This window comes from Talaromyces amestolkiae, assembly GCF_001896365.1.
Source record: "Talaromyces amestolkiae strain CIB chromosome Unknown scaffold13.1, whole genome shotgun sequence".
NCBI classification, from domain to species: domain Eukaryota; kingdom Fungi; phylum Ascomycota; class Eurotiomycetes; order Eurotiales; family Trichocomaceae; genus Talaromyces; species Talaromyces amestolkiae.
The window spans coordinates 657,583-683,263 of NW_024468049.1; the positions used below are offsets into that span (position 1 = coordinate 657,583).

The 25,681-nt window shown below is 46.7% G+C and overlaps 6 protein-coding genes across 6 annotated transcripts; 4 read left to right on the top strand and 2 right to left on the bottom strand.

Moving 5' to 3' along the window:
• Nucleotides 1-1,432: 1,432 nt before the first annotated feature.
• BHQ10_006887 (uncharacterized protein) lies at nt 1,433-2,165 on the top strand (the record flags this gene model as incomplete). The annotated part of the gene is made up of 2 exons (XM_040879522.1): nt 1,433-1,480; nt 1,527-2,165. The coding sequence occupies 2 exons, from the start codon at nt 1,433-1,435 to the stop codon at nt 2,163-2,165; spliced, it is 687 nt and encodes a 228-aa protein (XP_040735391.1).
• Nucleotides 2,166-3,163: 998 nt separating this feature from the next.
• Nucleotides 3,164-4,910, bottom strand: BHQ10_006888 (uncharacterized protein; the record flags this gene model as incomplete). The annotated part of the gene is made up of 6 exons (XM_040879523.1): nt 3,164-3,166; nt 3,218-3,458; nt 3,510-3,580; nt 3,632-3,796; nt 4,594-4,623; nt 4,677-4,910. The coding sequence occupies 6 exons, from the start codon at nt 4,908-4,910 to the stop codon at nt 3,164-3,166; spliced, it is 744 nt and encodes a 247-aa protein (XP_040735392.1).
• Nucleotides 4,911-6,605: 1,695 nt separating this feature from the next.
• On the bottom strand, nt 6,606-7,212 carry BHQ10_006889 (uncharacterized protein; the record flags this gene model as incomplete). The annotated part of the gene is made up of 2 exons (XM_040879524.1): nt 6,606-6,853; nt 7,197-7,212. The coding sequence occupies 2 exons, from the start codon at nt 7,210-7,212 to the stop codon at nt 6,606-6,608; spliced, it is 264 nt and encodes an 87-aa protein (XP_040735393.1).
• Nucleotides 7,213-17,851: 10,639 nt separating this feature from the next.
• BHQ10_006890 (uncharacterized protein) lies at nt 17,852-18,430 on the top strand (the record flags this gene model as incomplete). Its single annotated transcript, XM_040879526.1, has 1 exon — nt 17,852-18,430. One exon carries the CDS (start codon nt 17,852-17,854, stop codon nt 18,428-18,430), a length of 579 nt encoding a protein of 192 aa, XP_040735394.1.
• Nucleotides 18,431-22,363: 3,933 nt separating this feature from the next.
• Nucleotides 22,364-23,423, top strand: BHQ10_006891 (uncharacterized protein; the record flags this gene model as incomplete). Its single annotated transcript, XM_040879527.1, has 3 exons — nt 22,364-22,795; nt 22,936-23,208; nt 23,274-23,423. 3 exons carry the CDS (start codon nt 22,364-22,366, stop codon nt 23,421-23,423), a joined length of 855 nt encoding a protein of 284 aa, XP_040735395.1.
• Nucleotides 23,424-24,170: 747 nt separating this feature from the next.
• BHQ10_006892 (uncharacterized protein) lies at nt 24,171-25,415 on the top strand (the record flags this gene model as incomplete). Its single annotated transcript, XM_040879528.1, has 1 exon — nt 24,171-25,415. One exon carries the CDS (start codon nt 24,171-24,173, stop codon nt 25,413-25,415), a length of 1,245 nt encoding a protein of 414 aa, XP_040735396.1.
• Nucleotides 25,416-25,681: the final 266 nt, after the last annotated feature.

Sequence of the window (25,681 nt, forward strand, 5' to 3'; positions counted from 1 at the left end):
TGTATTCATCTAAACGTCCACAACGTCTCCCTGCAAGTAAATCTCTAGCCTCAACTTGGTGAACAGAGCTGAAAGAGTGTAAAATATCAATGACACGTCGAGCCTCGTGGATTAGACACATTCTGGTGCGCAATAATGCGCACAGCCAAGAGACGGCAGTCGGAAAGGTCCAGAAGTGAGTCGGAGTAGGATCTGTTGGTAAGAGAGGGATGGCCGCAACCACAAGCAATTTGGATGCGACCGAGGGGTAGACGCGCTTCGGATGTCCACAAATAGCTCAGCAATGATCAGCCAAATATTGCTCTTCGCAGCGCTGATACGCAGCATCGTCAAAAGACCCTCTGATAACTTTTTGATATAACAGAAGAGAAAGCCGGGATGTCTGGAGCAGGCAAACTTGGGGCAGTATGCGATCCCGAATGTCGATAGCTCACGACAATCGCCAGCTCACGACTGCGAGAGCGACTAAGAGAACTGGGTCATAAAAAATGATTCCCTGAGCTTTTATGCCATTAAGCCTTCACGTGCTCGGATAAACCAGTCATCCAGCTTCCAGGAGGAGTCAGATCTCGCTCTCCGCCTCGTTGGAAAGGCAACACCGCGCCAGCAATCGTTAGAATTGGTACGCAAATTCTGTTGTAATTCTTCAAGACGAATTGAAAGTGATACTAACAGACAAATCACTAGTTGGCGATGTTAGCGGGTACTTTGATATCTCGATATCGTGAAAATGAGTAAAGGCGAATAGAAATCATATCCTACGCATCTCCCACTCCAAGACATATACTCTCCGATATTGAACCAAGGCAAGACATCCTTTCTCAGTTTTGTCGTCTAATCTGATCGAACTCGGCTACTTTTTCAAGCTGGGGGTTGCACTGATCAGCGATTTCTAGTCCGGCAGTAGTCGGGTCCTTGTAGACACCAGCAAAACTGCATATCTCCACGATCATATCGTTCATGAAGAGTAGTACACAGGGCCGCGTTTTTCTATTTACAACACGAACCAACTCAACTGCAGGCGGTCGCGTAATGAATCTTCCATCATGGGAGATGAAGACAGCAATCAGTCCTGTGAAACCAGCAGTTGAGAGATGGAGACTTCATAATGATATCGGCGAAGCAGCGCATATTTTCATCAATATTTCGATATTAGGCTCGAACCAAGTCCAACGCAGTACATGTGTACAAAGTCTCTGAGGTGGAACGTCGGGAAAGAAGGCGATCCGCGTGCCAAGAACGACCCGAGCACGGGACTCGCAACGTCACTGGTCCCGYCCCCCGCCTGCCACTATCAATCATCAACACCTTCGGAGTTTGGAGAGGAGTCTCTGATTACCACTCGTCTGCTGAACAGTCAGGAAATAACATTTAATGGGGTGTGCATCCATATCTTTTGGGCATTTCTAGAATCGCTTCACACCGAATCGCCATGGAGACGCTCAAGGCAGTCTTCTTCGGACCAGATCCGCAAGTGCAGGTCTGTCAATTCTACTGCCTTATCGGTCACCACTGACTTTCTTCAGATGCGAAAGTGCAATCAACTTATTAGATCAAACACTCGACAGCTCGATCGTGACATTGCAAATCTCAAGACTCTCGAAAACAAAACACGGCAGTTGATTGTCAATGCCTCTCGTCGAGCTCAGCGAAATCCCTCGCAGGCCAAACAGGCCACTGCAGAAACCAAGACATACGCCCGAGAATTAATACGCATTCGAAGACAAAACACACGCCTCAATACGAGTCGAGCTCAATTACAAAGCGTACAAATGCAGGTGAATGAGGCGTTCTCAGTACGGAAGATACAGGGAAGCCTTCAAAAATCGGCCGGTATTATGAAGGACGTAAACACCCTTGTGCGAATGCCAGAGCTGAATGCTACAATGCGACAACTCTCGACGGAGCTCGTGCGTGCAGGGATCATAGAGGAAGTGGTAGACGATGCACTACCCAACGATGAGCTATTGGAAGACGAATTGGATGAAGCAGAATCGGAAGTTGATAAGATCCTACAGGAGGTCTTACAGGGCAAACTGTCGAAAGTCGAGCCTATACGTCCCGAAATACCCGTGGAGGAGACACCAACTGCCGAGGAAGAATTCGACGACCAGGAAGCTACTCTTGAACAAATGCGAGGCCGTCTGGAAGCGCTTAAGAGTTGAACATGCATCAGTCTGTATATTACAGGGTGTCATTTCTCCTTCATCAGCCTACCACGCAAACCCATCTCTTCTTTTATTTTCATTCTCCTTGGATTCTACGGCGCAAGTTCGGATCAGACACTTATGAGAGCAACTATTACATTGTATGATCGTTTATGAGCTTTGATGTTCAGATTCTTCGGCGCAATATATGTCGGCTTGGTTACTTATCATTAAACCGGCGTCTCTTCGCTATATACATTTCATGCACATATATCAAGGATTCTACTACTTGTCTTTTTAATCACTACATCTGTCCAAAACTTTACTCATGATTCTTATTCGACCAGTCAATAATCACTTGAACCCCTGTATATCAGCCGCAAGACTATCTTCTAGACTAATTCATCTGCAAACTCCGCTGCTACCAAATTTGGAAGATTGAATGAATTCTTCATTCCTCCTTCGCCCACCCCCCATCTTGACCTCTTTCGATAGGACCGTTCACAAGTCCTTGGGCTTTCCCATTGCATCAATTGATACTTAATCACAGTGAACAATATTGAAGAATGAGACGTGAAAGAGTCACGACAAGACAAGATGTGCGCCAAGGCGATGGATGAGTACGATGGTGCCAGATAAGAGCTGAAAACCCGATTTCTGCCCCAAGTTTTCTCGTCTTGTCTGCTGTCTGTCGCTTTCTACTGTAGCATTACTCCAGGGAAAATGGCAACTAGTGGAAGCCGCAAATACTCAATTGTAAAGTGTAAAGTCCTCAAATGTGTATATAGTCTCTACTTTCGTGATATAAGCAAATGCATCCTTAAGGAACCCGCCTAAATTGATGAGAAAAGCTAATAAGACAATAGGATGTAAAGCATTCAATTTATCCAATAAGTTGTGTTAATAGAAAAGCCATGAACCAAGTCGAAGCAGAGGAAACATTAAACGCGTGTTAAATTATGGAATTGCAGGCGACCCTCGCAAAAGTATCGCACAACAGTCGGGTATCGAGTTGTTTACTAGAACCAACGTTAGATAAAACTATGCACGTCGATGATAGCTATACTTACAGAGATCTCGGCCATGGTCTCGTCACCAGCAGCGGCGGTAGCACCGTTTGTGGCGGCGGCACCTGCAGGTGTATTCTCTGATCCCACGAAATAATCCTCCATCTCCGCATCCAACTCCTCAGCAGTCTTCTTGTGCTGAGCGGGACCCTTGGCCTTCTTTGGGCGACCGGCGCGGCCACGGCGACCTGCGGCGGCGGCATTTTTGGTAGCAGTGGCGGGCTTGGGCTGAGCCTTCGGTTGGCTGTTCGATTGTGAGAGGTGCTCCACAATATCGGGCTAGTGGGATACTTACGCGACGCGCTCGCTCAAAGGCTTAGGAGCGGCAACTTGAGGTGCATGGGTTGCATCGACAACAACCTCAACCTGGTTCGAATGAGCATGTGTATCCATCTAGTAAGATCGAGTGTTGTATACCTTCATCGGCCGTCCATCGACCAGTGTTCCGTTCAATTCCTTGGCAGCTTTGGCGGCGGTGTCGGGCTTGTTGAAGACGATTGATGCAATGCCCCGGCTGACACCATTCTGGTTGTAGGTGACGGTGACCCGCTTGACGGGGCCAACAGTTTTGACAAAGTAGTCCTATAGCGAAGACTGATCAGTATTTTAAAGCAATGTTGCAACCGTTGAGACGTCGAGAACAGCGAGATAACGCGCGTATAAATCGAATCGAGACCAGACACCAGCGAGCACATGACAGAAGCTTTGGCAATATGGTTCACATGAGGGACATAGATTAGGAACCAGGGAAATGACGGCAGTATCTTGGATCTTGCATTATGATTGAACAAGCGCGTTGGGTCCGCCAAGAAGCCCGTAGATGAACAGTTTCATCACTGATAAGCCCGCCGCCGGCGTCATCAGAGTTATGATCAGATTGCGCTTGCTTGTTTGCAAATCCACATGGCACGATGCTACAGATGAATCACCATCTGGGCCAGTCCAAAGTCAAGTGACCGCAACGTCACCAATCAGTGGCAGAAGGACTCATTGAGGGTCTCGTCTTCAGATATAACAATCCAGTGTACTGTACCAATGCGCTCGCTGATGCCCGAATCAAACGAAAGAGAGATATAAAGATCCACCAAGGTAGGATAAGTCGAGCGGTGTCTTTCAACCACCTCCTGTACCGTCTGCAATATGACCAACTAGGCAGTCAGCCAAATCAACGGCGAGCCATAGTTCTACATGTGCTAGACACGACGGAGCTCGACTCTCCTTGACAAGATTCGGTCACGGAAGATAGTCGCGGAGAGGAGCACCCATCTGGTACTGGTTCAACTCGACTGGTTGCGGTATCGCAACAGAAGCCAACGCATCTCGAAGGTTTCGAAAGAGAATAGCGACGAGACCAAAGGCGTGCCTCTCGATTAACATACCTTGATACTGGCTTCGCTTACATCGTGCGGCTGTGAAAAGTTAGCGCGTGTTACATCTCTCATCAAAATTAGATTAGACTGACCAATCCGCTGACGATGATCTTGCTTTCGTTGACAGGAGAAGTAGGGCCGATGGCCGTTCCCTTGGCAGGACCTCTGGGAGGATTTCTCGCAGGCTTGGTGCTTTTCTTGATTCCTCCAACGGGCGCCTTGGTAGTGGTAGGCTTAGCACCGCTGCGGCGACGGTTGTTTCCGCGTCCACTCTGGCGACGGGACTTGGAGATATCTTCAAGAGACTGGTCGAGTTTGGAAGACATGATTATGGAGGAGAAGATGGATGATAAGAATTTGTTGAAGTTGTCGCGTTGCGGCTGAATGTTGGCAGTCGACGAGTGTTATCGCGACGAGGTTATGGCGGTATCACGGCGGATGAGGTTCGGAAAGTAGAAAAGAGGTCGGCAAAATCGATCTCGTTTGGAAAATAAACTTAAGTTGATAAACTAGGTTTGGTATGTGGACTTGTGAAGTTGAAATGGATGATGAAGCTGGACAATGGACGTTGACACGCGGGACAGACGGTTGCGTGTTAGGGGCGAAGATGGCTTGGCAGTGTCACGTGCACGACGACCGAAACAGCAAAGGCAACAAGGCAGCCCACTTTCTCCCTGTTTGGTTAGTGCCGCATAAAAGGTGTTTTATCTGCTCTGATGAGTCTGGGTCATTGTCCACTTGACACGAGTTCAACACAGGATATAAATTCGATCAACCACCGTTCCTGAAGCAACAACTCGGAAGTTGGTACTGATTGGGAGGGGTCACTGGCCAAGCGCTGATGCTACACATTGACCCCTTAGCCCTATTCTACTAGCGCTTCAGACGGGACTTGAGACGGAGATGCTTCAGCCATTGATATCAAAGTCGAGCCTGACAGACAAATTCGAGCTACAGAGTACCGGTACTTGCTGCCAAAGAGGATCAGGGTTCTACGGCATGATAAAATGCCATATTGGAGAACTCGGACTTGTATCGATTCGACTGGATCAATTGCAGTTCATTCTAAGTATTATATATACTATCAATCTCACAGCATCCATCGTGATCATTCCCCGTAGCAATATCATAATATACTAGATTCTCAGGGCCCTCAAACTACATACTACCTGGCCGACTACCGGGGATACATGTCCGTTTCCATTTTAAACCAATCATTCACCAGTCGAATTCAGCAGTTGCCTCCGCATGTGCAGCCTGTGGTGGCCAAGAGCTTGTCGCCAGAGCACCCATTCATAGTCCCTTTCTCCTCCCATGAACCTTTCATCCCGGCACTGGTGCCAAACACAGCTATACCTTGATCCCCAGCTAGAAGTCATTCTACTGATCGCCACGTACGTTCGTCCAAGCTTCAGGCTTCACACCAGGTTACCGAAATCTGTGGCTTCGCAATTCCAACATGAAAGCTCCGTGTTGGGTAGAAGGCAGGGAGCATCCGCTTGCTCTAAAGCAAAGTTATCTGAACCGGCATGGTCACCAGTGGCGTAGTCCTTGAGTGCCGAAATGAACTCTAGCCAATCTATATGCAGTGTGTCCTTGAATCTTCATGCGTTTTGACACTTGTTTTATGATAGATGGGAGCTGAGATGTGTGCTAGAAGTCTTTCGGTAGGACGCAAGGCTCTGCTGAAACCCGGAGCCCTTGAAGGACGGGGCCGAAAACTCGCTTTTATGTTTGTTTGCTGAGACGTGTCTTTAGAACGTAATGTAATCTCTGCGAAGAATCGTGTGTAAAGCCCTTCTTGTCAAGGTGTGCACCTTCTTTGTCGAGGAAAGGGTGATGCCATCCAAATCCGGAGTCCTCGAAGAATGAGGCCGAGCATTTGTATCTATGATTGTTTGCTGAGACGTCTCATTATGACATAGTATGATTCATGTAAGATATCATGTGCATAGCCGCTCTTGTCGAGGGGAAGAGTATGCCTTCTCCTAACATCGTAAATTGAAACAGCACATTGTAAGTCACGGCAACCGAAACACACTAGGGATTGCAACTGCGTTGTAACGAACCCATGTGTTGGGATCCGGCTCAAAGGCTTTGACACTAGCGGGAACAATGGCCTGCGCACTAGCTATCGACGAAGAAGTGTAGGACTCATGAAACTTTTGGAACTTAACAGCACCCAGAAAAATGTGAGAATTAGGAACACTGAAGATGCGTTTGCGGATCGCCTCAATAGCAGCATTTGGATGTGTCGCTGAGAGGCCGCCTATGGAAGCGACGAGTCTTAGTCTGCCTGTGTGCCTTGCTTGAAACCCCAAAAGCATCGGATTGTCAAGGTCGTCAACGAAGATTTGCAATCGCGGATCTAACAAAGGATTCGTGATGCGAATCACGAGCTGAAGCTTAACATCTGGCTTGGCAGGCAAAAAGTGCCATCCCCGAGGATAAATCGCGCTGCATAAGTTTCACCATACCAGTCATACCCTATCTTGACTACTGGAATAAGTTGATCAATGTAATTCGCCCTTGTAGTCTGTTAATATCCAGTTAACATTAGTCTCTTGAGAAGCACCCCAAACTAGAATCAAAACGAATGCAGGGTCACTTACTGAGGATTTTGACCATGTGAAGGGCAACAGGAACGTTGATATTGAGAAACAAGAGGACGGAAGAAAGGGATATTCGAAAGACTGTGATCGTATGGAGAGCTCCAGGGACGTTGATATTCGAAGAAAAAGGGAAAGACGAAGGGGAAACCAAAAAAAGAAGGAAAAAGATTTTATCAGCAGTCGGAGACCGGCTTGATAAGAGTCAAGACTTTGGGGAGGTTGAAGAGGGAAGAAGGGAAGAGAAGGAGATGAGGCTGGGGAGGGGATTTTTATAGTTACCCGGGTAGGAAGACGAGCTTGCTAAAAATCCAACCTTCCTCATGGGAAGACGGTGAAGGCAGGCGTCACCGGTCCCCGGTTAACAGCGTTTGTCTCAGAGAAGCCCTGTCCTAAATTGATGATATCGAAGACCCTGGGTGATCTGCCCCATTGTGTCAGGGATTCAAACGCTTTGCAGATAGTTTAACATCAATCGAGGCATGCTTATTGGCTAAGATGCCTCAKCTGCCTGTCTTGACCTCTCGATTGCCTCCTTTGTCCCACTTGGTCAGCTGACCGGGCGTTTAAAATGCGCCCGATGAGCAACAGCCATTTTTGCCTAATAAAAAGGCATTTGTCAAACTGTATCAGATATTTCTACCAGGTCAAAAGACTAGGAGATTACCAGGCGCCTATGATGTTGTTCAATTAGGTATTCGCCATATTGACGTATCAGGACCAGAATATCACCAAAAATCGAGCGTGTAACGCAGGGGCAATCGTGATACTGACCCGTGGGCAAATAATGCGTAGAGCACGAGGGGACAAAGCAGGAGTGGACTCTAATGTACAATGCTATCCTTACCAGATAACATCTTTGCCAACCGAAGGCAAATTTGTGGAACGGAGAGACGAACGCCATTAAAATCTCATAGCCAAACAAGAGTGAACGAGTCAAGCAAGTACTACGTTGTTCCATGATATAAACCAGGCATTTGAGAGTTATCAAAAAAGCGATAGAAGTTCATTTGTTGATAGATAAAGTCGAACTAGGGTAACAGCATCTTCACACTCTCTCGTGGAATTTTGACCTCAGGAATACCAAGCTGGCCTTTTTTGAGCAGATACCTTGATAGCAATGAGAACGTTCTTCTTCAATCATGCTGGCAACTTCTGTGGTCACTTGATAGGCTGCACCATAACCTCATAAGTATTTGAAGGAAAGCGTGAGGATATCGTAATCAGGAAGATGTCAAAAATTTCAAGCATTGCAAATATTATTCCCTGTATCATGAGCTGCTTGGTGATCTGCATATAACCACAGATCTACCACTCTCAAGCCTTTCGCGCGTCGCGACCATTGACTAAATACAAGTCTCCGCAATAAAGCTGATGGGACGTAGCCCTACCTGAAGGATTTAGTGTGGGTGGAGTGGTAATCGATAGTACAGTGCTGGTGGAAATAGTCTGTTCAATTGATCTAGAGACCGGCTCTTTGAGTTTCTACAGTACATTTTGTGATATTTCCCGGATCACCAAAAATTATTCGACAATATAGACAAGCATCCGAAAGTCTCTCCGAAAGGCATCAACATATATGTCACTCGACGCGAAATCCATCCATAGCATCCGGCATAGGTGGAGGACTGGGTATCATAATATTCAGCATCTTAAGGGCTTTGGCAGCATCAAATCAATACGATGGGCAAATTGCAATGTATAGTATGTCTTTCAGTACACCTACAGAAATGGCAGCTCAACGATAGCCATCCGCTTTTTTGCAGGTCCCAAGCTCCCGGTCCTCGAAAATGAATTGACTGCCATCGGGGGCATTCATCTGAACCACGAGACTGTCAAATTGAGAGATCATCGACTATGTCGTCGCGGTTCTTGATGGCGGGAGGCATAATGGGTGATATTCAATGTTTGTGATGAGATTCGGGTGGAGTATCTGGGTATAGTAATGTCCAGATGGTTAGTTTATTGCTGACCATTTTCTACATATATCCGAGTCTGATAACTTCAAGAGATCTAGAAAAGAGAAAACATTGAGGGAGTAAGCGAAATGAGCGGTAGCTTCTTTCGTGAGGAATGAGTCCAGAAAAGATGTGTCACCGCGTGCGATAGCGACTCCGTCGTGGTAGTGTTGCTTGGATGAATACTTCAAACACATACGCAGTGATCAATTTATATAAATTCATCTACGGATACATTCACAAAATCAGAAATAGATCATGAGCATAAATTTCCCTGACACAACATGTTGTTCATTACACCTTCCTCGAGGTAGTCAATACACAGTGCAATTCGGATAGACATTAGGGTTCACAGCCTCACGTGCTACCCCGGATTTTCTCTTTTGATCGCATTACTCGATGATCACCAGAATATCAGTATAGCATGGTAATTCCAATTAGAATAACTTTTTTCTTTCCATTGTATCTTTCTAACCATTCATGACCGAGATTTGAAGGACTCACTTCAATACAAGGTTGGTTTCTCTCTAGGTACTCTGTCCGGCCAACACGAACCATCAATATATGTATGGAGCACTGGCACAGGGCTACGGCTATGGCCACGACTACGTAAAGTGATCACTTGATGCCTATGCATAATCAAGAACCTTGCAATATCTATCCTATAGCCTTCGTTGCTACATAAAAACATAGTAATGGAATACTTCATGACTCCATCCAAAGCCTATACACATTCCTAGACGTAAACTGCCGATACATTTATCCGACCTTGCTCGGAAAGGGACCCTTTCCGATCCTCCCTCCACATAGAACCAAACTCTTGACGCGTACAACATGGACGGAAAAATGGACAAATGCAAAATCTGGAAATGTGGAGGGAAATTATGGAGAAGATCGCTCCATTTCTCCATCTAGCAAGTAGCCGATTTTTACCTTTTCGAACATTTTTCCGGGACAGCAAAAGGGGTATATTCCGTGCGGAGGAGGCGAATTTTGTCTTCGCCAATCTCCACCTTTGTTGGAGTAAGTACGTATGTAGACTTTCGCTTCTGCGGACTCACGGAGCACAAAACTTTGACTGAAAATGCGGAGGTTGATTATTGAATCGATTCTGTAATGATATTTGAGTTCTTGAATACTGAATCTCACCGCTAAAATTCTACAAGAATAAATGTTGGACTGAGATTGATTTTAGACTCTTGATGTATACACACACTGCGATGCAGCTAATGCAGTATCTAGATCCTCCATGCGCTGATCGTCGACGATGGTCGTGCGACCCGCCGAACGTGGGGGATACTTTTGTCTGCTCCAAAGATGGGGAGTAAGAATACATACACTTTCGACCACGGTAGTTGACAACTTTCCCCACAAACTGTCCGGTAGAAAGTCAGAAAGCAGTATCCGTCGGCTAAGTGTTTTGTGGGCGAGTAGCCCACATCCAATATTTGAGGAGATTCGGGGAGTGTGTCCAAAAATGAATATCCAACACGATCAATGAAAAGTAAAATGAGGCGGTAAGAAGAGCTGCCTCGTACAGTGAGTCGGTCTATGGAAGTCTAGATACAACTCTGTACAGACTATGAAACTTTGACGGGGTAATACGGAAGAATTCCCGCCGTGCTGCCCCCGTATATACGTACAAAGAAGTTTAGGAACCAACAACCGCGTAACCTCGAGAGTTTGTAAGTTAATTTGTGGTGTTACGTATCGCCGTTTCAGTGTATGTAATCGCAAATCCCGCGCCGAAACCCGACACTCCACGATAACCAACAATACTGTCGAACGATAAGAGGTAAACGCGCAAGGAAGTAATATCGGATAGTATTACTCTTCTCAAGCTGTTGTCTGAAACATGGTTTCATATCTGGTCTCTTCTCGCTCAAGCTTGCCGCATATGGTATTTTACTGCATTGTTAGCCGCTCAATGCGGTATCGTACCTTTACCTAGCTATTTCTTAGCAACAATACATCGACAATCCAGCACATTCCGACCGACAATAGAGGCGGAGAGAAGGACTCTGTATGAGGACCTACGTACGTACGGATCTGCTGAATCGAGGAACTCGGTATATCGCTCTACCAACAGTGGCAACACATCCCAAGAACAACGTTAAGCTCGGCCGGTGATTTACCGACGGTTAATGTGGCTCTGGTTGAATTACCCCGGTTATTCTCCATACCCGACTACAGAAATAGTAGACACAGTGGACGGAACGTAAAGTGAGTCAACAGAATCATATGAAACAGAAACTGTCAACGTTGGCTGTGACAGTCAGAAATGCAACGGTTGCGCCGAAAATCAGTCAGACAAACTTTCATGTTCGAGACACTTGACAGCACATGCGACAGACAAGGCGGAATCAGGCACGTGCAAAATACGTCGCGCAGACGGCGGCTGTGATTGTTGCCTTGTGATTGTTGCCTGCTATTATTCATCGATGAATCATCACGCTTAGGCAAGAGTTCTGATTGCTGAATATTTGACGTAAAAACAACGATCAAAACTCGAGAAAATCCATGTTAATTGTTGGCACAAACTGTAAACATAACCGATGGATGCCTGAAATACATGCATGCAAGCATGCAGCCAGCTGACATGCCGCCCCATAACTTAACCCTTATCCATGCTATCTATACTACGTATATACTTTGAGGCTGTCAACAACCTGGCGGTGAAGACGAATCTGAGCCACGTCAGTATAATCTCCGAATATATATCGTGGTGTTTTGTTGAAATCCTGTCTGGGCTGTGTGTAGTGGCCCAACGCGATGCGATGCGACCGGCCTGCTGTTCTGATAAACCAGGCGTCATTCATTCTTCTTCGTTCAAATTGTTGTCGCTCTGTCGTGACTCATTCCTACAGACCGATAAACCGGTCTTATCGCTGAATGCAGCACGGAGTCTGAAGTAGTCGACTTGCCGTTTTAGGAAACCATATCTACAAATGAGCCGCGGAGTATACCGAGTACACGGAGTATATGAATTTAATATTTGGTATTAAGCAGATATGCGAGTACGTATCTTTGAATTTCAAATCATCCGATCGCTTCACACAAACGACACGTATTGACAAATAAATCGAACCAAATCATTGACCGAGACTGCCTATTTCGGACGTGACTGGCCGCCGAGACAGAGGCACATCACGCCGTGTAAGCGCCTGGAGAGTGGTCACACAAATTGTAGTATACCGAGTGTAATGTCTCAGTGGTATCTTAAACATCATAACTCCGTGGACGCGAGCCATCGACTGACTACGTAGTCAAAATACAAATCAACAACTGAAATCGATCCAATGACAAACCCCAGCCGACAAATAATCGATCACGTTTTTCTTTAGTCGCGAAGCGTGACTGATTGACGGACGCGCCGGAAAATGTCAACCTGTCAATCGATAACCATAAACCATAAATCGATTATTCAGGCAAAATACCTGATAGGATTTTCGTAGCCGCCAATAGTGTTGAAAATCAGTGATGTGACGGGATCAGCCGCGACTCGTGACAGCTCCAGTCCGGTGAATTGCTGGATAGATTACATGTCCGATGCTATCTCTTGAGTCTTTACTTTACTACTAGTAAATGATAGATCGAGGACGAGTGGGATGTACTTCCTGATACGTGAACAGATACGCGGATGGAGACTCCCGCTCGTGTTAATCCGCGGTTCAAGCGTTATCAGTAATTCCAATCAAACTGCCAAAGGACCTATTTCCTCGGATTTTGTGAATGAGAACAGACTATTGGAGGCGGGGTAAATGACTATCTTCTCCGTATCTGTCGACTTTTACTCCAGAGATGTGACAGTGACAATCATAGAAAGCGATCTGACTGATCCTCCATACAGAGCAACGATATCCCGACTCTGACTCGCTGAGCTTCACAAGGTGATGCGTACACAGCAAAGGAATCCGGATCAACCAATTGATAAGGCCTATCGCGGATACATTTGTTATGCGGGTATGATCGACGACATCCGCCCGGATACACCATAGTGATTGGTCGCATCTGCTAAATACGGTCGGGGAACAGCGGAAGTGTCGATCTGATTGGACTTGTCGCTGAAAATTGACTGATTAGGATTAGCCGGTGCATTATCTTATTTACTATGTACTATTAGTATGCTTGAAGGATAATTAGATGGCGGAACAGGCCTTCTAGAACGTGCTTCAATTAATCCCAATTTATTATCAGGGGTCGATTTGCGGTCTTACTCAGACAGCTTCGTATGCCTAGCGTTGGTTGTATGCTGAATTTGCAAGATTGCATGAATTGTACGTGATTGCTTCACCGCAATGTCTTAGCTAATGTGTTGGATGTATTGGATGACTGCGTCGAAGAATGTAGGAGGAGTAATCATAGGTCAGCCAACGGGATGGTCATACCTCCGCATGAGTGCGAACACAAGTACGATCTACGCCTCATATCCATCCTATATGATATGATGGTACTAAATGAATACGAAACATAGCGTTCATCGCGGGTGCCGAAGATCGCTATCAACACGGCGGATGAGTTCGTGAAGCCTCATACCTCAGCGGCCAGCGCCACTGCAAGCATTCCTTCCTTTGCCTATTGTCATGGATATTCGGTATAAGGGATATGTAGTTCGATACAAACGGCGTGGCGTATCCTCTGCGTTTACGATATGCAACCGCTGAATGTTGCTTGGGGGCTGAAGATTGACAACCACCGTAGTATACGAGTGGACAGAAACCGCCGTGCGGACCACGTGTATCAAACCTGGAGTCTCCGCGCTGCTCTGTCCGGGCCAAATCTCCAAACCCCGTTTCGATTTTGCACAGAGCGAACGGACGTTGAAACAATTCGTTCTGTCGGCGATTATCCACGTAGTAACCATGTTACATAGTGGTGTGCAATTTCATTAGCGGCTAGGATTCTACCACAGTTCGTATTAATCGCTTCCACGATCCTTCTAGAACGTGTCTCTAGTCTTACTGCTTAGTGTGCCGGCAATCCGCCGTACAAAAATCGGTAGTTTTCGCGGTACACTAAAGGATAAATTCAATTGGGGTATTTTCCTCTTCTGCCGCGGTAGCACTAACAAATTACAATTTATCCATAGTCTAGGGAGTCCTTAATTTTTATTCCACCAGTCAGACGCCCAACAAATGGCACAAGGGTACCCACCGGCGGACTGTCCGAATTTCACCATCCGACACGAACAGAGCTAATTTCTCAAATCATGATTGGCGCGCCTAAGCGTTATTCTTGGGGTTCCGTTTCTGGACTAGAGAACGGCGAGAGTTGCTCGACACGGCTATGGATAAGCCCTAGCAAGCCCGCCGCCCTAGGCAAGTAGAAGCTTCAGAAAGTCTAGATTTTGTGGTTCGCCGTCTACCCGCGGTGAGGTGTCCGATGGACTGATACATGGTCGATTCGTACCAACCATTTAGCAATGGCGATCAAAGCTGAATAGTGATAGATTAAAATTGAGAAATATTTCGCACCCCTTTTTGCGATGCTGCAAGCGTTACGGAGGCGATAGTCGAAATGTCGGTGGCAGTCAGTGGATGTACGAATGTACATAGTGTAGGTAGTGTACCTCGGGATTTCCGCGCAATCCGTTAGGTACTTGCCCAATCGAGAAGGTCGACGGCCTAATCCCGTGGCGCTCAGCCACCAAGCCCCCGGAAGCAAGCCCGCAGTCGCAGGAGCAGCCACAAGGCATTTTCATGCACGGTAATCGGATGAGTCCATGCCAGCGCCCAGTGATGACGCAGTGGGAGCGGTGTATTCATTCTTCATCATACATAGTACAATCCATAGGCGACGCAAGGAGATGTATATCGACATGTGCAGTATCTTGATCTACGATTCAGCAGCTGGATTCTGGCCGGAGATTTGAGTCAGTTGCGAGAAACAGCTGTCGGAAGGGATGCTCTGGAATAGTATGCTCCAACACCGCGGTTACCACCACACTAGTAATGATACCCGGAACGTGAAAGGGGCGTTGTTTGTCAACAACATGCGAAAATTGAAATAAAGTCGCGTACCTCGGCCTACTTTTTTCTGTCCAAATTCAAGCATCAGCCATGAACTTAACTAGTTCTACTACGTAGGTACCGGTAACATAGTCTCTGGTAGGCTGGTAACCGGGGAAGCGCATGTCTTGAAATTGTGATTGATCAACAGCATCATTTCCAGATCCCCGGCTACCCCGTCCGCAAGGGAGCAAGCACAAATCCTCTTTCGATCGGTCTGTACCCAACCACATACGCCGGAAACCCCCCTGAGTTTGGGTCAATCTCGTCCACAGCGATGGGAATCCGGATAAGTCTCAACCCAAGGGAGTGGAAATACCATTTCTGTTTTGGGCTTAGAGGACCCGCGGAAGAGCGCCGGTAGCTTCCCCGGGATTTCACCACTAGCGCTAGACCAGGTACACCTACGGGGCTGGGCCTGCCTGGTCTCATAAAAAGGACCTTTTCTCATTTCACGTCCATTATGGTGTGAAAACTAAAAACAAACGGAACCGATTCCGCTTGTTTTTATGCTTTTCTGATGTATAGAGAATGCGTAGCTATGAATCCGGCAGGTTGGGAGTGTTGGGACGGGTCATTCGCGCTGAAAGTGTATATAGTAATGTACCAATGGGGTAGTAAGCTACAATCAATATTTGTGTCAATGAAGAAAAGAGTTCTCCTTAATCTTGAAACCAGCCTTCGTTGCCAGCAGCTACGGAGCTTACAAGCACCAGGTACGCGGTAATGTGGATCTTTGGGTAGTAAAGTACTCGTAACAGTGGAAACACCCGCTCAACGGCCGAGCTAGCAGCTCTGGTTAATATCTCACTCAGCAAAGTCAGCTTGAAACGAGTTCATTCTTTGAATCAATGCAAATCCAAAGAGCTACGTACTACGTTCGTGGGTAGAATACTTGGACAGGGGCAGTTATTAATAACCGTCAAAGGATCGACTGGGGTATCCCGTCCGTCACCGTTGCGATATTTTCCTCTTCCGGCAAGTAAACGTAGCGGCTTTGTCGCGACTGCCGGCATAGGAAGTCTAGGATAGCTAGTGTCTGCGAAATGAGATATCCACTATAGCAACTTTTGGTGCGACTTAGTTCGCGATAGTATCACCCCGACAGCATGGTGACGGCCCGCTTCCCGCTTCCCCTGGATCGTAGGATGCTGGATCCATCGTGTTGGATATGTGGATGTGTTGGGCACGCATTGCTTTTATTGAAATTGAATGTGAAATGTCATATAAGTAGGAGGGAGTCATCATCGCGTTCGAAATCGATCTGTCAGTTCATACAAATTGGAGTACGGGCCGTGCCGGTTTAGTGTCTGTCGGTCGCATTTGTTCGTTTTGTTTTTAATTGCCAGACTCTGATTTCTGATTGATTGGATTTGGTCGAATTTAATCAAATCTATCGAATTCACATCAAAGAAGTCGGTGTCAAAGAGACAGTCTAAGACAAAGAGCGTCCCAAGCTCCTTTGTGTGGTCTAGAGCCGACGTGCTGTCACAATCGAACGACCGCAGCGCAATCAAGATAAATACTGCATCAGACACATTTCAAACTCGACTTGACACTTGACATTCTGATTGCATACTTCAGTCTTGCCTCTTCACCGCACTGACTGTCAGTAATTGATCGATCGGCCGGGGAAAGAGAGTGTGCATCCTGCCGTGTGAGGTGTTTGGCTTACGTGCATCCTCCATACATACCGCAAGATTCACCGCCTCCCATCTCATCCCTTGCGGCGGCTATCGATACGCAAAGTCTATCGGGGAATCTGCTTGCATATCCTCCATTGCAGCACCACCGGAAGCAGGAATTATCAACACATCCAGTCATTCCAACCTTGCTTGTGGCCCGTCTGTGCACCCCCAGACTGGATTTCTGCGATCCTGGGGTTTGTTGATAAATACCTGATCGCTGGCCACCCGAAAGACTTTTCCGAGTGAGTCAGAGTGTCAGAACAACAAACGAAATCGCAGAAGACAACTTCCGTGGCCAGATTGGCTATTCCCGCCGCCTATTGAACTACTGTGTTGGGCCGCCGGAGCAGGGCTGAGCGCCTCGTCACGAATTCGACTACGGAGTAAAGCAAAAAGACCCGACTAGAACCACGGCAAGCGCTGTTAGCAGAGAATTATTCTTTTCTGGCTAATTTCTGATTTTCCATCGGCTACTAATTATCCATCCTTAATACATCCGCTTATACGCTAATACACCCCCACCCAAGTCACGGTCAGCCTGACCGTCACATCGGACCGCTCCACGGGGCTACGCTGCTGCAAGCCTCGCCCTATTATCTATTATTGTTGCATCCTCGTTGCGCTGCAGGGGCCGTTTGATTGTCACCGCTCTTTATCGTCTATCTCTATTTATCCTCGCGCTCTCTTGCTTCTTTCTTTGTGATCTTCATTCATATTCTTACTCATCCATATCCAAACACGCCTACTGAGACTGGTTCCGACGCTGTTCCGAACTGTCACGATTTCTGGGTCAACCTCGGAAACACGCCTTTTTTCTACCAGAAGCGGTTAAGTCGGTCCCCCACCCCCCAATCTGCCGGGAACTTCCCCGTATCCATTTTGGGCCCATACAATCCTGTGATTACACGGTTGTATATATTCGCGCCTATTCCACTCGACTTCACTTTTTTTCCTCCACGTCACAAACATACCAACACACAAACACACAACCCATACCATCCATCATGAGGTTCAGTTACAGCTACAGCGGGAGCACATCCTCCTCGCCCTCACCATCATCACTGCCTCCTCCACCTCCTCCACCAACTCCCAACGACGGTTTACTTGATATCACACCTCGCAAATCGTCCTTCTCCAGCGCCATGGGAATGAGCTCAGCATGTGCCTTTCCCTCCTGGCCCAACAGACCGTCTCTGCTCAGCCCAGAGTCAGAAGAATCTACCGCCAGCTCTTACCTCTCCGATGAAGACCTCTTCCCTACAGACTTGCCCATCACACCTCCTTCCGAAAGCGCCATAGATGAAGAATCAGCTGCCTCCGACCCAGTCTATCTTCCTTCAGGTGCTGACGACCTCACCACCGAAGAACAAATCCAAATGATGCGAGCAGCAGCCGAGGAGGACGAGCGAAGAGCACGGTTCCTGGCACATGTACATGCACATGCGCGCGCTCAACAAGCATTCAAAGTCGCGCAGTTAGCTGCGGCCGAGCGTGAAAACGCGAAACGCAACAAAAAGAAGCGTCCTGTCGCGAGTAAGAAGCATCGGTCGTCATCATCATCGACAAAGGCCAGCCGCATGTGATTGTTTACATTCACATGTTTACAACACTACTGTACCTGCGCTGGCGCCGATACTCGACTTCATTTCGCTTCTTCTGCCATTTACTTCTACAACTACGACTCTATCGACTCTCACATCGACATAATTAACACCATCCATTCATTCATCGGTGAATGATGAATGTAATCGTTATCGGGGCGGCGGCCTGCGCCTAACCCTGGTCGGCAACGGCTAATGCACAATACCCTCCCGTTGGGCCGTTACCACAGTCATACAATACAATACCGTATTGTCAATACACAGCGCGACCCGCGGCTACCTCTTTTTCTCTCTACTCGGTGCAGCGTCCTCCGACACAGCACCACCACCTCTCACAACTCAACCACACGTTCAAGCCAAACACTCTTGCTTGCTCACCGCTCCTCATCTAGTGACTCACTCTCTCCATCGCTACCTATCCTACCTACCGTATCTGGCATGTGTTTCCCTCTACAACCTTTTTTTACCCCTCCATAATTGCGATGTCGTCATTTTTTGTTTATCTGATTATCCCACCAGCGATGGAGTTTGTCTATTCTTTCCGGCTTTTTTTGCTGCCTGATACCATTTCTTCCTTCTGTTCGAGATATACCCCTCATGTACTTATTTGTTGATTCTATTTCTTAATACCCCGATATCGCTACGATACCATCTTGTTGTTATTTTCTGAGCCTGTTTTGTGCGTGGCATATCTGATGGGCGTTGGCATTACATACATACATAGGATAGCATTTACAGCTTTGCTTGCTTGCATTGCATCGCATCGCATCGCATTAGTTAGTTGACATACATTATCTTTGATAAGGAAATTCTTCCAACTTTTTTATCATTGTAACTCTGTAATCGCATCGCATTTTTGGTTAGTATCATAAATTAGGATTGTAGAATGTGCAGTATGCTATCTATCGATCGGTCGGCTTATCGATAAGCCTAACTAAACATAGTAACCACAACACATCGCATCACAACGCACCTACATGCACTACCGATGCATATTTTCCTGCCCAATGATATGAAAACCCATCTGAATAAAACATTTCAAATTCGTCGATGGCACTTAAACTGACAAATCGMCCCGCCGCTCGGCGCTTGGCCATGCCATGAAGGGGAAGAATGCTTGTAGGACGCATAATCGATAACGGCGTTTGAATGGTCATCGCCAATTGGCGGCAAGGCTTGCCGTGTCGGAATCTGCTACTGGCGGTGGAGATGAGGAGGATGGAAAGGAGATGTATGTTCCGAAGTTGTCGGTGGTGTGTGATTCATTGGCCCTGCCATGGATGATGGAGACGACAACGAGGTCGAAGGGAAGTCTGGATGTTATCAAGAACTGTAGGTGTTGGACCCATGCGTACCTGTTCATTACTGATCGAGTATTCAGATCTAGACTTCACGTCTGTCGTGGAAGTGGTATATCCTCCACTCATATGTCTCTCCCGAGAACATGTCAAAGCATTAAGGGTCTGGATGATCATAGACAGAACCTGTTAGACCCTTGAACACATTCTGCCAAAACATCACGCTTACAAGACTACTCAGCATACTACTGCTCTCTCGCCCTCATGGCCACATTGAACACCTTCGCTTTCACTGCTGCCGAACAAATACCAGTCACCACTAAAGATCCACCAGAAGCAAACCGCCATCCCGGCTAAGCCGTCAGACTCGTAAACTAAAGAAAAAAGAAACTGAGCACGGTAGAGGCGCTTTCCGCGGTGTGTGACAGGCTTATCTTGATGGTCTACATGGTGGTTGGGCGTGGGGATCGCGGCATTTGGAGTTGCATTTCTCGTGGCAATGGGGGCGGAGTGGCCGGGTAAATTATCGTCGTCGATGGCGATACAGTCAATGGAGTGGGAGGTGTCTCTTGAACGTCGGGTTCTGGAATGAAAACAAGAGGAATTGTTAGTGTGGGAACGAGGCGGCGGTGATCGTTTCGAGGTACGAAGAAGCCGAGGTGCGTAGAGCTCAAAATAATCTCGTGGAAGTTACCCAATGAATTACTATTCTCCTTTCTGATTTTACAGTCTTTCTCAACTAAAATTCTGTCTCATTCTGATCTGAGTGGCGCGCCCAGGTTACATGGCTTAGGGCTTCGTTTGCGGTAGCCCTAATTTGGCTTCATGCTAGAAACACATCTACCATATCTTTTCGTGCACAACACAGTGAACTGAAATCTGACCACTAATTTCTAATCAATACGGTGATATCAAATACCTTTATCTATGGAGTTCCCAGTACTAACAAATTACCTGTGGTAAATGAATATTCTAATCTGCGGAGCCCACTTTAGGTCGCCGAAGTCATTCTTTCTTACGAACAATGAGCATTGACCAGATGACTGAGTGTCTTTTGCCCAGTGGCGAGTCTTCTCCTCCCCCTCCTCCTCCTCCTCCTCTTCTCATGCGGTACTCTTTTCGGGTAAATGGCCGGTAGCAGGGAAATGAGAACAAAGAGAACAATACGTAGGCAGATAGAATATCCCCAAGGAGCAAGCCGGAGGCTCAATCGGGCACTGACGCCGTTTGAAAGATGCTCATGATTGACATAAGAGCTTGTGATAGGCTAGACGGTAATAGCCCTCTGGTGCAACTTGAAAATTTTCCCAGATACAAACGAATTTGCGCCCTGGGCAATACAGGTGACGTGATCTGTTCGGGGAAAGCCAGCTCTGCAGACGTGTGACCAGAAGGGTATAAAATCCCCTTCCTTCCCCCTCTTCTTCATCTTCTGCTTTTCTCTCTTACATCCTCATCTTCAACCTCTTCCTCGGTCTAAGCTGGTCGTCTCTGCTAGCATGTCCATTTTTCCACCATGCTCAAGATATGATCTTCTTCCTTTTCTTAACCTACTCCTCAGACTATGAGACTTTTCATTAATTTCCTTCGCCTTCTGGCTCATAATACATTAACGCTGCGCTAAAAATGGTAGGCATTTGACGTACGAATCGTCTCTGCAAAAGACAGGCTAACATTATCTACAGTCGCTACTTACACATCGTCAAACCCACTTCGCCCCGTCAAAAGAAAAAGACCCTCAACGTAAGTGATAACCATGTCCTCGACTGCTTTATCATTCGAGCAGAGTCTAACTAACAGAATGATATTAGATGAGCGCAGAATTTACCTTCCTTGAACAACCTATTCCGCCTGCGGTTTACGCTGTGGTCGAAGAGCATCTTACCGAACCACTCTCCTGCAATGTACGTCTATATTCAACTATCGACTGAGATATATGATATACTAATCAAATAGCTCAATAAAGTGTGATTATCCGTGCTGATATATGGCTATGAGGATTCTAAATTACTATTACAACTATTTCGGTCCAGATCAAAAGTATTGCAAAAAGTGACAATCGACTACACCTCACTGCAGTCGGGCAGCTACTCGCTTTTACTTGATTATTGGGCCTACGACTGGCTTTAGGACATCTTACAAGACTTCACTAATTACGCCCACCTCGAAGGATCGGGATTTACGGATGAGGCGTCCCTGTATACAATCGCTTGCAAAGCATAGACTTCATAAAAGCACCGAAGAAGTCCGATGATGCTTTCGAGCCATAGGTCGAGGAAAATGGGCTCTTCGTCAAAAGCATTGGCCACAATTCGTGCCGCAGTCATTGCTAGCACGAAGGTAGTCCTCTGCATTCCTGCATCATCCACGGACTCTCCATATCAAACGGCTACAAGATCTATGTCTATTAGTAGACTAAGCTAGCCGTCTCTGCTAGCATGTTCGTTGTTCTACTATATCCAACACTCATGACTATTTGGGCAGTCCACGTATGTAAGTTCTTACCTGATCGAGAAGAAGGCTGCTAACCAAACTCCAGGAACACTGCCTAATGAGGACCGAACTATGTACTCAACAAAACATGAGTTGATCTTATTCAATCGCTACTTAGGCTATCATGAGCCTACGGCAACTTCAAACGTTCAGTGTCGAACGGGAATACGACCCGATGGTGATCCTCCCCTTCACTTACCTGCCTGACCATGAACGCGAAGTCGACCCGAACGCCGACTCAGATGAAGACAATCCAGCCGACCTCACTTATGACGCCATTGCAGTCTACCATCGCTTGAAAAACATTGACTTCATAAAGGCACCGAAGAAGTCTGATAGCGCTTTCGAGAAATGGGTCAAGGACAAGGAGCTCTTCAGCAAAGCATTAGCGACAATCCGTGTCATACTGATTGCTCGCAAAAAGGTGGTCCTCTGCATTCCACAACTGGTGGTGTCTGATCTCATTAAGAAGAAATTTGCTACATCTAAGACCGAGAGTACCATGATTCTGGCTGATGAGGATGGACAATGCTTAGAGCCAATGGCCTGGATTTCTGTGGTTATTCCTAGGCAAAGCAATCATGTTTATTAGCACGATTCATGCCACTATTATCACTTGTCATTGCTCGCACGAAGGTGGTCCTCTGTACGCCACAATTGGCGGCGTTATATCTGATCTGGATTTACGATGCACAGCTTATGGTACGTAATATTTCTGATATCCTTGCATGGTCTTACTCTGACCTTCTCAAATTCAGCATCATACAATCACTCTCCAAACCCGAGGTGATGAAAACTTTTCTAGCTACCCAGTTCCAATTCGAGATGCCGAAAATCGCGCGTCTTATGGCGATCCTTCGCCATGAGCAATGGCGTGGTCTTGTGCTGAAGTTTTGTGCAACCAAGTATGGCGGAGAATCGTTCGCCTGGCACACTATGTCCGATATTGTCACCGCGAAGTTAGACGAAGTTAGTACTGCCGCTGGATAGTGGAAGGAGGAATGGACTACGGGCCAATTACTAACGGGTCGTAGATCTGGATTCCTATCTTCAACAAGTTCGACACCTTCGCGACCGCAGTCTTTCCTGACAATGGTGCTAGCGCTACGTGTAATGACTGGCATCGGATCCATGAAGTGATGACTCCCCACACTCTCTTTGTTCAGGGCATTGATGTGGACTAGTACTACCCTTCTTGTCCACTACTTCGTCAAATTATCACACACTATTCATATCACTACTAAGAAACGAATCGTCTCTCCGAGCGGGAGGCGATCTTTGCTCGCCTATTAGCAGTCAACGTCAAGGATACTGACGCCTAGACTGATTCAGTCACACAATCTCGCTCAAATGCCCGTCATGTCGAAGCGCTGTTTGAACTACTGGCCACCATTTTCGCAAGCAACCATACCGCAAGGCAACAATCCGGCTCACACCCAGTCCTGGACATGACTATAAACTGTTCACATCAGTCTAGGATTTCATCAAATATGTCTCTCCAGAAAAGGTCATTTGGTGTTTCCTGGGAGATTTGGTGAGAGACTATTCGTGATGTGGCGTCTGCGACGACCGTCTTTACTTTCAAAAATATACCCTCTCAACTTCATCTTCTCTCATTTCCTCCCTATGGACACCTTCTTAGCTTGAACATGACTGTCGCAGTGTTTTCCCCTTCGACAAGACTGCTAGGCAACAGGAACCAAACTTTCGTTGGAAACTTTGGTCGATGACACGTCCCCGACGTCTAATCTAAAATTTTCTTTTCCTTTTATTCTTCTGTTTTCCATCCAGCACCTTCTCCTCTAGTACCTGTCTTTCAAAGCTTTTTCGTCTGGCGCCTTCCTGTCCAGCACCTTCCCATCCAGCACCATATTGTATCCGCGCCAGTGCGTTCCTCCTCTTCCTACTCAACTGCACCGACAACCTCCAAGATGTCTTCATCACCTATTTCAAAGGCATGCAATACACTTCATCAAGGGGAGACAATGTCCCAAGTCCATCGCACTCGCAATATCTTTTACGCTAAATCGATAGACGCCGCCGAAAACCATATACTATGGAAGCTTGCTACCTTGTCAGAGGACTTTGAATTAGGGATACCCAGTAACTTTTACTCCACCGCGCGGTTCCAGGAGTTCCTTGACCTAGCACAAGAACGAAATCAGATTCTCCGCTACGCTTACTTTCCCAACGACTGCCGACTCCAGATAATACCTATGGGGAGTCCTGTCCATCAAGCTCTCTGCTGGGTCTTGGAAAAGAATCTACGGGATTTCCAGTCTGAAGGATCCAGTTCGAACAAAGTGCTCAAGAATCTCAATATCGGCACGGGCTCGCTGCCCATTGCAAGTTCTCGTGTTGATCATTTTGCTCGAAGAAAGACTCCAGCTCGAAAGAAGACTCCTGATCTAGTGATCTCATTCCTAAGCCCCCGTGGGATCAAGTTCCAATTCACTGTTGTACTTGAGGTCGGTTTTACGGAGACACACGAAGATCTTCTCGGTGATGCATTCGATTGGCTTACGAAAATTGAAGATGTCAATCTTGTTGTTATTGTCGACATCAAAGAGGACAGAAAAGCCCTTCAAGATGTAAAACACACCACAGCGTTCCAGAATAGAGCCCGAAAATTGGTAGACCAATTCGGTAATGAACAGGCGCGAGCTCGTGATGGTAGTATTGATGATACTGATGGCGAGGTTACCAACGATAGGGGCGACGGGAACGATGACCCAAGCAGTATACTGTCCGACACAGCAACAGATGACCTGATTAAAGAACTTGAGACCGAAATTGACGTCGATGATTGGATTGGACCCTTATCTGCAAGACTAGAATTCTGGGAACTAAAAGACGAGACACTTCAACAACGCGGTGAAAGTTTTGTAAGCCTGATTCACTTCTTCTCCGTCTACCATATGCTTACTTTGTCTCGATTACAGGATATTCTTCCCAGACCAAGGAAACCTGTACAGCCAGTCATTCCCATTCTCGATATGGTACCAAAAGACCAACGCAAAAAGTTTACGAAGTACGACTTATCACAGGTGGCAAGAATTGATATGAAACAAGCTCGACATCGATTGCTCGCTGGAAGAAGAATGCTCGCACTTGAAAGAGCCAGGGAATACATTCGTCCAGACCTGCAAGATGCTGATCCGGACTTCGTACCTTGATTGATCGGTCTGTTGTTACCAGAGTCTATGCGCAGATTATCGCTATATGTATTACAGTGCAGTAATAGGACCAATCAATGATATCGCTATGCATGAACATAGCATATATGTAGACATTCCTAGGAAGATTAGCGAGCCGTAGACTATTCCTCTCATTCAATACAGATGACATTGTTTCCCCCCCATAGCTGAAGTCTCACTGTAAGTGAGATGTCTTCTTCCTTGATAAACGCAGTATCGTTATCAGCTGCTTATCGATAAGAGTG